Source organism: Miscanthus floridulus, chromosome 14, assembly GCF_019320115.1.
Source record: "Miscanthus floridulus cultivar M001 chromosome 14, ASM1932011v1, whole genome shotgun sequence".
Lineage (NCBI taxonomy): Eukaryota > Viridiplantae > Streptophyta > Magnoliopsida > Poales > Poaceae > Miscanthus > Miscanthus floridulus.
The window spans coordinates 49,992,792-50,003,588 of record NC_089593.1 but is presented as its reverse complement, the minus strand read 5'-3'; the positions used below and the strand labels follow the sequence as shown (position 1 = coordinate 50,003,588).

The 10,797-nt window shown below is 46.3% G+C and overlaps 2 protein-coding genes across 2 annotated transcripts; one reads left to right on the top strand and one right to left on the bottom strand.

The window, feature by feature from the left end:
• The first annotated feature begins 558 nt into the window (after positions 1-558).
• Positions 559-5,251, top strand: LOC136504919 (GEM-like protein 5). The gene is made up of 3 exons (XM_066499972.1): positions 559-1,047; positions 4,457-4,731; positions 4,841-5,251. The coding sequence occupies exons 1-3, from the start codon at positions 699-701 to the stop codon at positions 5,057-5,059; spliced, it is 843 nt and encodes a 280-aa protein (XP_066356069.1). The 5' UTR covers positions 559-698; the 3' UTR covers positions 5,060-5,251.
• Positions 5,252-5,454: 203 nt separating this feature from the next.
• On the bottom strand, positions 5,455-10,320 carry LOC136504918 (putative FBD-associated F-box protein At5g56700). The gene is made up of 4 exons (XM_066499971.1): positions 8,641-10,320; positions 8,395-8,535; positions 7,503-7,896; positions 5,455-6,472 (listed from the first exon to the last, which is right to left on the bottom strand). Exons 1-4 carry the CDS (start codon positions 9,652-9,654, stop codon positions 6,414-6,416), a joined length of 1,608 nt encoding a protein of 535 aa, XP_066356068.1. The 5' UTR covers positions 9,655-10,320; the 3' UTR covers positions 5,455-6,413.
• Positions 10,321-10,797: the final 477 nt, after the last annotated feature.

Here is a 10,797-nt window from a genome sequence, read left to right as displayed (position 1 = left end):
GTTAGTCGATTTCGAGAACTGTCTTGTTCGAAGTTGAATCCCCGATATATATAGTAATTTGACTTAGAATGAAACTACATAGATCTTTAATCATGATGAATCCAATCCTCTAGACTGGGATCTTTTATCATGAACAGGTCACCTCTGCTCTCAGGACCCAGCCTATGTATGGATCAACAATTTAACATGTAGTCTTTAAAAAAAAAACAACCTGAACAATTTAACGTGTATATATCTGCCATATTGCATAGGTGTACAAGCCATGATTAGCTCCTCCCAACTGTCAAAGTGTCAACTGAGGATTTTGTGGACAGCGTGTCACGCCCGATCCCAAGTGCTTTACTCCATAGTACTGGAATATTTGGAAATAAAACACTACGACACGTCGACAACACGTTCTCTCCACGGCTAAGTCTCCGGTCTCCAGTGCCCACGTAAACCTAACCCCCCAGTGTCACGTGTGCCGCGCCTCGAAGGTTCTTTCTCCCGAAGCTTACAGGCTCTTCTGCACGCGGCGGCCGACACGTCACCGCACCGGCTATAAAAACTCGCCCTTCTCGCCGCCGTCTCGCCATCAGCGATCAGCACTCTTCAGTCGTCTCGCCTCGCGCTTTCCACTCCCACCGAGGTCCATCTACATCGTTCCACCACCTACCCCAATAAGCTCCCGGCCGGCGACGTCATCATCAGCATCATCCATGGAGGGCAAGGACGGCAAGCACGACCCCGCCACCACGGCCGCGCCACCGGCCGGCGCGCCGCAGCCCGCGGCTTCTGCGCCTCCCGCGGAGTCGGCGCGGTGGGGCACGCGGCAGATGGGCCCGCCGGCGGCCCCCGGGGCGCATCCGGAGAACCAGGAGGCGGCGCGGTGGACGGCGGCGCGCGGGGACCAGGAGCTGCCACCGTACGTCATCATGGGGGAGCCCGTGGCGGCGCCGCCGCAGCAGCAGAGGGGCAAGGGGGACAGCCCCATGGAGCACATCCTCGACTTCTTCAACACCTGGAGCCGCAAGGCCGAGGAGCTGGCCTCCAATATCTGGTTCAATCGTAAGTTCAGTCAGATCCTTGCTTCGGTAGCACAGTTTGGTTTTAGTTGGAGCAGAAGCAGAGGATGCTCTGTTTTGCTCATCGCCTGATCACAGTAGACAGTGCTCTGCTTCTAGGGACAGAGGAGGCTCTGTTTTGCTGAAATCTTTATTTGTTGTTCTACCGAACACTATTAAACGCTGTATTTTCCTCAGTCAACAGACATTAAATGATTCTAAGATTGTAATTTAGAATTATTATTTAAATATATAGATATTATATAGATGATTCTTTACCTGCTGTAGTAACTTACGCAAATATTAGCAGAAACTCATGGATAGACCTTGAAATTCAGCAAATGACCATGTAGTAATTTAAGCGTTTTAGTTGATTATTACTACCATGTCTGTTATAACTAGATTGATTTAACCATACAATACTATCATTTTCTACGGTGCTAAAAATATTAAGGCTACCAAGCTTTTTTATTTTTAAGGAGTACACACTTCCAATCCAATTAGGATCCTGCCTAGAATGTAATCTGCCATCTAATTTATGCTTGCTGATTTTGAAATTTTAGTGCTTCAATCTATGCTTCCTCATCTACTCCACCTTAAAAAGTAGTTCTAGGGTACTTAAATGTTGGGGAAGTGGTACTTGACTGTAGTGGTAGTTTCAACATAGCTGTGATGATGAGGTCATAACTGACACACCCAAGCTGAGTAAAACACCATACTGAGGTCAGGAGTTGATATCAGAGGCCATTTGATAATTTATTTTATGATGAGGGAATTAGTTCATTAATGTTAGGATTACATAGTGTCCCAATCGTACCAAGCTGTAGAGGTTCCACGGTGATGTCTTCGCCATTGTGCCCTTGTTTACTGCCAACATGATAACCCACAGAGCACAACTTTCAGTGATCGGTGATGACAGCGCTCATTTCCATCTACTATAATAGACGGAGAAAATTGGCTATTTGCCATTATTTTCGTAAAATTGCCATCTAAAAGATTGACTTTATAAAATTACCGGCCTAAACATATATACTTTGTTTTTTTGCCATAATCCTTATTTAGCTCCTTTGTTTCTTTTTTTTGGATTGGCCTCCACGTTAAAAGACATTTCTGCCCTGGGAGATGTCGGGCGGATCAGATCAGCTGATATCCGAATCAAATGGCCTGCATGCTTCAGTGCTACTGTGCATGCATTTGGCCAGTTTTTGAAAAAAAAAACAATCAGGTGGACAATATAATTAGAATACATGCACGCATACGTCTATCACATAAATTCATAAATTGAAAATAAAATGAGTTCACATCCGAATCCATAAGCCGAGTATAAATGAGTTCATCTCACACATGCATAAATTGAGTGTCATCTCGCAAATCTATAATTTAAGTCTAAACGAGTTCCTCCAATGTGTAGCCTTCTCTTTGGCGTCAACTTCTTTGGTGCAGCTGTAGTAGGCATTCTTTCTGGAGCAGTGGCCATAGATTGTGTTGAACCGCCCTCTCCCAGCAAGAAAGCAAGACGGCTACACACAAAATGACATAGGTTATTTGTGTGACTATTTTTTTACCTTCTAGTCACCCTTCCTCGACTATCTCGTAGTATTTGCTCTCTAGTTGGTCTCTGTGGGGTGCTAACCTCACTTGGCTTAGCCTCTGTGTCATTCTTTCTAGTCTGCCTCCTTCTACAAGAAAAAGGAAATTAAATTTTATAATGACATTATAATTAAAGGATTGAATGTAAAAACAAAGGTTTACTTTTTTTTCTTTGTTCCATTGAGTGGGCACTTGAAACTAGCTTGCCTGCGACCTTTTTCACCGCATCTCTTGCCGCGTTGGTTGGAGCAGTATCACCTGCATTAGTGGCATTGTCACCTACATTGGTAGCACTACTAATACCCTCATCATCTTTCCTACCTCTCTTCTTGTGTCCACCTTTGAGACATCGTTTTATCATCGTAAGTTTTCTTTGTCTTCCACTTCCTCTAGGCCAACAACAAATGGCAGCTGCACATGTGCTATTGTGATCTACCTGTCATTGGCTCAATCTCTACCATAAGCAGCCTTGAATCTATCTACTGAGTAGTAGTCATGCACAAATTGTTCAAGGTCCACTCCCCGTTGTGAGGTTACAAAGGCCAATACATGTTGACATAGCATACCAATGTGCTGCCATTCAAGACAAGTACAAGTCCTTTGATGCAACTTGACAATATGCCTTTCAACAATATTCTTACTATGGTCCTAAATCTCTGCACTCCAATTAGCAACTGACACAACTTTCAAGTGCCCCAATCCTCTAGTGTTGGCCTTTAGTTGAACCATAACACCTGGAAAATATCCTCCCAACTAGCAGTCTATCTGCAATATTTCTCCTCTTGTTCATCAATCTCATAATTATCATTACCGACACTGCATATCCATTGCTTGATCATTTGGTGCAGCCACATGTGCACTCTCATCTCTAACCCCTAAAAGCACAGATATTTGATTTTCACTCATAAGTTCAATTCTTCCTTCCTCATCGTGTGACTACTATCTGCAAGTTGTCCCAGTCAACTTGTGGTATAGGATCATCGACCTCCATATAAAACCTAAACCAAATATCGTTTGCAGTTTACGGTCTAAACAAAAAAAATTGAAAAAATAGAAACAAAAAAGCGAAAAGGCTACATCACCACACCTCGAAGGCCGTGCACGTCGAGGGCACAGAGTCTCCATCAAGCGTAGGTCTCCATCAAGCGTAGGTGCCAGCGAAGCCGTGTCGACGCCAGTCAGTGGGGGCGCGTCCACCATGAGGGACGGACTCGGACCTGGAAGGGCGCGGGACGTTGGGGCTGCATCTAGCCTACTGAGCGCGTAGCTGAGCGCGCGCCTGCTGTCGGGGCCGCGACGAGGGGCGGCGAGGTCACTTCTAGTTCCACCGTGGTCATGCCGACGGCCGCCGAGGTCGCTCCGAGTTCCTCCATGGTCATGCCGACGGCCACAGTGGTCGTGCCAAGCGCGGGTGACGGCGCTGAGCATGGATGGTTGTGTGGTGGCGGCGAGCGCGGCCGCCCTACATCGCGTACATCTAGGGCACGCGAGCGGTGGTTCTTCGTTTGCGAGCGGTTTTATACGATGCGAACAGTCTCGATCTCATCTCTTCACGTCAATTAAGGGCAATAATGTCTTTTTGCGTGAAAGGGATTCCCAAAAGATATTAACAAAGCAACTAAATAGGGAATATGGCAACAAAATCAAGGTACATATGTTTAGACTGGTAATTTTCCAAAGTCAATCTTTCATATGGTAATTTTGCGAAGCCCATTGTTTGCAACGGCAAATAGCCAAGAAGATACTATGATAGTTGTAACCTTCAAATTGCTGACCCAGGCTTGCTGCGGCGTAAATTTGACGTATGTTTATACATGTTCCAGTGAAGACTGCGCCATCCATGTCTGACGCGGCGATGGGGAAGCTAAGCCTCGGCGCGAAGGCCATGTCGGAGGGCGGCTTCGACAAGCTGTACAAGCAGACCTTCTCCTCCAGCCCCGAGGAGCACCTGAAGAAGACGTTCGCTTGCTACCTGTCCACGGCCACCGGCCCTGTCGCCGGCACGCTCTACCTGACCAACATGAACGTCGCCTTCTGCAGCGACCGCCCGCTCTCCTTCACCGCGCCGTCTAGCCAGACCGCCTGGAGCTACTACAAGGTATGGTCATCCTCGTTTCACGGCAGGCCGGCCTTTTCGATCGCATGGACACGTGATCAGGAGATGAGCGGGTGGCCACAGTAAACTGACGCTTTGCTTTGTGGTGCAGGTTATGATCCCTCTTGGCAAGGTCGCGACGGTGGAGCCGGTGACGATGAAGGAGAACCCGCCGGAGAAGTACGTCCACATCGTCACCGTGGACTCCCACGACTTCTGGTTCATGGGCTTCGTCAGCTACGACAAGGCCGTGCACAATCTCGTCGAGGCCGTCTCCCAGCGCTCCCAGTCCCAGCACGGCGTCGGCGTGGCCACTGCCGGCAGCAAGTGATGAGCCACCGCTCGTGAGACTTGGGCGTTTGGCACCCGTCGTGTATATAGCTCTGCCTGTGCGTTACCTGTGTCCTGCTAGTGCTACGATGGCGTCCCGGCGTGTGTTTGAATGTTCTCAGTTTGTGGTACAGATGCACCATGGCTATTCTATCTGCTTGTGAGTATATACCAGCTATATGTTTTCACTTGACTCATCGAGTGAAGTTCTTCGTGTCTGCATCAATTTGTGGTGGTCTGGGGCTCTGGGCAAAACTGGCCAATGTGTGACTAGGGAGGATGCAGGATGAACGCGAGTTGAACCATCGTGCGTCCAACTCGGGCTGTGGTAGAATTACGAATTCACTGGGTAGCTACGAATCTATCCTAAATACTTGTCCGTGGGTGATACGAATGAATCTTAATTCGTGGACATGCAAGCCTGAGTCATTTTGAGCACTTACCATAAGAACTGGGGCACTTTTTCTGTGTGTCGATTACAATTTTCAGATGGTCTACGAACAATGACATGGTGCTGTAGAAAATTTAGAATGGTCGGGGAGATCTATAACAAAAATCGCTGCCAATTTTAGCAAGATTTATCAACAAGCTCATGATACAGTCTATGTTCACTTGGCTTATAAGTCCTACTTTTTCAACCAACAAACAATATTTTTCTTTCACAACAAATCAGCCAATAATAATTTCAGCCATGTCTTATCAAGCGAACATGACACTAATCAACGATTGATGTACTCTTCAAAACTATCACTTATAGCGAACACAGGAGACGTGGAAGCATCTTAATCCTCGTTCAATTCAGCAAACCTAAGCCTAAAAATCTGCTGCTTCCTGCTCATCTCAGATCCTCGACAACTGAACCAGGCCAACGATTCAATCCAGCGACTACGGAAACATTTCAAATGCAGCTCTTCAACATTACAGTTCATGCAGAGAACTTGGCTCACCTTCGAATTTTGTTACTGAAAGTTGGTGCTCTCGAACTACTTGGTGGAACAAACATTTCATGCAAGTCGACAGGAGATTATACAGTACGCAAAACGTGAATTAGCTTAGTGATCACTAATTATAATTAGCATCAAAGCCGCATATGTTTAGCAGAAACTATGCAATGCAACACCATTGTCTGAGGGTACAGCGAGCTAACGAAACCACATGAAATGCAGATTCAGTGGTCTGTAATACCCAGTCTAAAAGCATTTACCACAGAAAGGTGGTCACTTGCATCAAAATGGTACCGCTAACTGCAACACTCAAGCTAACCATGCTGGCAGAACTAAGAACGGGAGGGAATCTTCAAGTGTCGTTACTCATTACAGAACCAGAACACTTGCATGCTTCTTAGGTTGAAGATCTCAGATGCAACGTGTGCCACTGCAAGCAGTCTTGTTCTGTCTTGGCGCAGAGGCAGGGCCTATGGTCACAAGAAAGCAACGACAAAAGGCAACCTGATTAGCAACACAGCAATAAGAACTAAACCATAATACAAAGTGAGGCTATATATTCCCTTCACCCTTGACCTCTTAGCCATTTGTAAAATTTGCCATTAAGTGAGCCCCGCTACTTGAAGTATATGTTATGATTTAGTTGTCAGCTAAATGTAAAAATTCAGCTAGTAGCATCATTGTGGTATGGTATACATATCCCAACTGTGTTGTATGAAATGTGATAGTCTGCTAAGAGTGTCACTAGGAGTTTAGCTTCCAGAGCTCTCAAATCTGTGATGGTCAATTTGTACAATCTACAACCACCCAATGTATGTACTGATGTACAAAACATGAACTAAAATGGTATGCTGCATAACTAATTTACACGGTGTGTGAATACCAAGGAAACAGTACAACATGAAGATAAGGGCATACAGGAACAAATCAATATAGTTCAATACTTCACTGCAACTTAGCTTTGTGGAAATCAAAATTGAGAAACATGGAACCCCTAAAATTCTGAATGTCCACAACCCACATGTAGTATATGATACACAATTGGATGCAAAGGCTCCTACATATAAGACCTAAGCAATGTCAATGCTTGGTGTTTAACTCACAGTTGGTCAAGGATGTCCAATGTTCATGCAGTTGAAAGATGCTTCATCACCAGAATGCATGCCTAAATTATTCAGCCAAGTTTTATATATAGCTGCACGTGAAGATTCACATTGCATAATGGAAGAACACAGAAAGACTTATTTTGACAATTGCTAAGTGCCTGAAATGATGCGATTAATACAGTACCATCATTTTGGTACTACTACATAGACCCTCCAAGAAAATGTAAACAGTGATGTGCTAGTTTTTATGACCAACTTGAATGAGTCAAAGTGTGTATCTTACATAATCGACAATATGAAAAATAGCAACCATGTGATAATACACAATTAAGAAACACATTAACATGAATAAAATCTAGACAGACATGAAGTCATGAAGGAAAGAAATACTGACCATGTTCAATAAATTTAACTGGTGCAAAAGGGTCGTCATCAGAAAAATTTGATCCTCGTTCAAACATCCAGGGTCTACCTCCTTCAGGACCATTGCTCCCTATGATAGCCAGTCCAAATTTACTAGCCCATCTTGCATCATTCATATTCTGCAGAATGGAAAACATCTGTTTGTCTGATATTCCAGTGACCCTTGCATTGGCTGCCGCGATTAATGCATACTTCAGCACCCGTGCATTCTCGTAGAAATACTGGAGGAAGGCAAGCTCATGTTGCTCCCCTCGGAACTCACGGATTGTCATCACCTTGATGCGCAGGAGCACACATACAATGGGACCAGCCTCTTGCCAGAACTTGATGTTGAGCTTGTCAGCAGGTTCATTACATTTTACAGACTGCAAATGTTGCAAATCAATAAATTATAAAACAGATATGCTAAGCAAGTGATGGTTCATAAAGTAGCAAATCAATAAATCATAGAACAGATATGCTAAGCAAGTTATGCTAGAAGATTTTGTAAGGAAGAAAAACATAGGGGACTATAGCCTGTCTACAAATTATATAGCAAAAGGGTAAAACAAAAATACTAGGATGCATTCTCCAGACTGTAATTTGCAGTTATAGCTCTTGTTTAATTTAGGCCATTTAGCCATGCAAAATAAAGCGTTTTACCAGAAGCAATCACATGTAGTAACTGTGCCTTAAATCATTAAGCTCACTAAAGTATAAAAAATGCTATTTTCAGAGATTTTCACTGTAACACATATCAGTTTACAGAACAAAACATGCCCTATTACTGATCATGTACACATGCATACCAACTTGTTTTATATTCCTCTTATTTTGAGAAGTTATTGACAACAAAAGTACAGTGTGCATCATGAGAGTATTACAATAATGTGAAGAGCCTCAACGTTAGGAAAACATTTGAGCAAGTCAGGCACCATCTTGGTGTCATTGGATCCAAAACATGATTTGATGCTCAGGACCTTGACCGTCGTGAGCATTGTGCTTGCGCTTGGTTTAATGCCAGCCTGTGATGCACAAAGTTCCACAAGAACTATCAAAGATTGCATTCCGCATGACATGGTTGCTATGTGAACAAAATGGAATAATGATATAGGAGGCAGTAGAATTACCATGATGGTGGTGCCTCCGATCTCTAGCACGTGTTTTCCTGGCTCCAGATATCCCAAAATGCGCAGCTTGGGGGCTTTTCCAATCTTGATCCTGGTGCACAAGCCACTGGCATGGTTGGGAGATCCCCGTACGTCCCACAGGATGAGCCGCTCGAGACAAGGGGTGTGCACCACGGCGATGTTCTCCACCACGGAAGCGCAGATCTGCACGCACCGAAGGCTCTGGCCGACGATACGCAACCCCTTAATGGTCCCTTGGATGTTGAGGATCTCCAGTACGGGGCTCCTGGCGACGACAGAGTCGATGTCCCCGTCCTCCACGACGACGCTGAAGATGCCGAGTTCGCGTAGGTTGGGGAAGGAGGCGCCTTGGAGGTGGGCCGCGCCTGGGAACTTCCAGACGCCGATGTAGAGGCGGGTGAGGGTGGCGATCCGGAAGAGCGTGTCGGGGAGGGGCACCTCCCGCGGGCACGGGCGGTTGACGAGGACGAGCTCCTGGACGCCCTTGGCGGCGAGCAGAAGGAGCCAGCGCTTGAGCTGGGGCTGGTACGCGTCCATGCGGGTGGAGACGAGGTGGACGCAGCGGAAGGGCCCCGGGTGCGTGGCGAGGGCGTGCGACACGGCGGCGGTGACGGGCGTCGCGTCGGCGGGCGTCGGGGGCCAGTGGTTCAGGAGGTGGGCGTCGGCGACGACGAGCGGCGTGGCGAGCCAGAGCCCGCGCCAGCGCGTGGCGAGCACGGCGGTGCGCGCGGCGTCCTTGAAGGGGAGGCGGGAGACGATGTCGCGGAGGAGCGTGTCGGAGAGGCTGCTGATGCGGTCGACGCCGTCGGAGGGGCCAGTGCGGCGGGCGACGAGGCGGGCGGCGGTGGAGACAGGCGGATCGGGGACGCAGCTGTGGATGTACGACAGGAGATGATCCATGTCCCCGTCCTGCTCGTGCTGGTCGTAGCGCCGGCGCCGCGTGTCGGCCGCCGTCGCGGGGTCCAGGTTGGAGAACGGCGCACGGCTGGACATGGCCGGCGCGGGCTAGGTTTTAGCTCTCGGTCCCGATTGAGGAGTGTGAGAACCAACTGAAGTGTGACCGAGTGGCGGCGGGTGGTGAGTGAGATTTGTAGGGTTCGGTTTGTCGTGGTGTCCGCTGTCCTGTTTGGATGGGCCAAATGTCCGAAGCTGGTTTCTCCTGGGCCCATTTATCAGTCACTAGTCTGTTTCAGGAGTATTTGTTTTTTGAGTTATCATTAGAGTGCTCCTACTTCGCGTTAATTAAATCGATCAAACAGGAGGCAGATTTGTGCGCCTGGCCCCTTTTGTTTGGGATCATGGGCAGATGACCTTAGAATATTTTATGTCTTAGCAAAGGAGCTTTTTGTTTATCATTTGGCATGATTTGCTAAAATTCACTACCAAGTATAAAATAGGAAGACACTTGGAGCCTTCAAAATAAAGCAAGCTAACCAGAAACAATAGCACAAAGGAAGAACAACCGGTTAGCAACTAAAAAGAAAAATTCAATCTTGTCAAAGGAAAGCATCCATTTAGAGCTTTACCAACACTCCACGCTAGCTAGGGGTTTCAGATGAGTTGAGAGATAGCAAAGTAGTAGCCTCAAGGGTGGTTGGAACAACCCCCCGGGATCTCCTCTCGACGTGATCTTCGGCATACCGCCTTAGGGGGTCAATTCCACCTATAAAAGCACATGGAACCCCCCTTTATTCGACACCACAATTCAGAGCTACAAATCCCACACTTGTAACCTTAGTTTCCATGTCCTTAGTGGAGAATTAGTCTTAGCAAACTCAAGTAGATCAAGAGGTGTTCTTGGTGAGTCTAGCTCTCTAGTAGAAGCTTGTTCATCTTGTAACACTCTTCAATTACCAATGGAATATTCTTGTTCTTGACATGTTCATCATGTTCATGCTACTTTGATCTTACTAGTTCATTGTTCTTATGACAATGTTCATACTAGAACATGTTCTTATTATGATCTTGCATACTAGTCCTTTGTTCTAGTATGAACTCGATCATGTTCATTCATCGTTCATCAACTAGTATGATCATGTTCATATATGTTTATCATTCAAGAACTAGTTTGATCCTATTAGTATGTTGGTTACAAAGATTATCTATTTGACTTATGCACATGCCTAGTTAGGGTTT

Excerpts from the sequence above, each read along its gene's own strand:
- LOC136504919 (XM_066499972.1), top strand. The coding sequence starts at position 699 with ATGGAGGGCAAGGACGGCAAGCACGACCCCGCCACCACGGCCGCGCCA. Across the intron at positions 1,048-4,456 it reads CTCCAATATCTGGTTCAATC|TGAAGACTGCGCCATCCATG; the intron begins GTAAGTTCAGTC and ends TACATGTTCCAG. Across the intron at positions 4,732-4,840 it reads CCGCCTGGAGCTACTACAAG|GTTATGATCCCTCTTGGCAA; the intron begins GTATGGTCATCC and ends TTTGTGGTGCAG.
- LOC136504918 (XM_066499971.1), bottom strand. The coding sequence starts at position 9,654 with ATGTCCAGCCGTGCGCCGTTCTCCAACCTGGACCCCGCGACGGCGGCC. Across the intron at positions 7,897-8,394 it reads TTGAGGCTCTTCACATTATT|TCTGTAAAATGTAATGAACC; the intron begins GTAATACTCTCA and ends CAACATTTGCAG. Across the intron at positions 6,473-7,502 it reads AGTTAAATTTATTGAACATG|GCCCTGCCTCTGCGCCAAGA; the intron begins GTCAGTATTTCT and ends TTGTGACCATAG.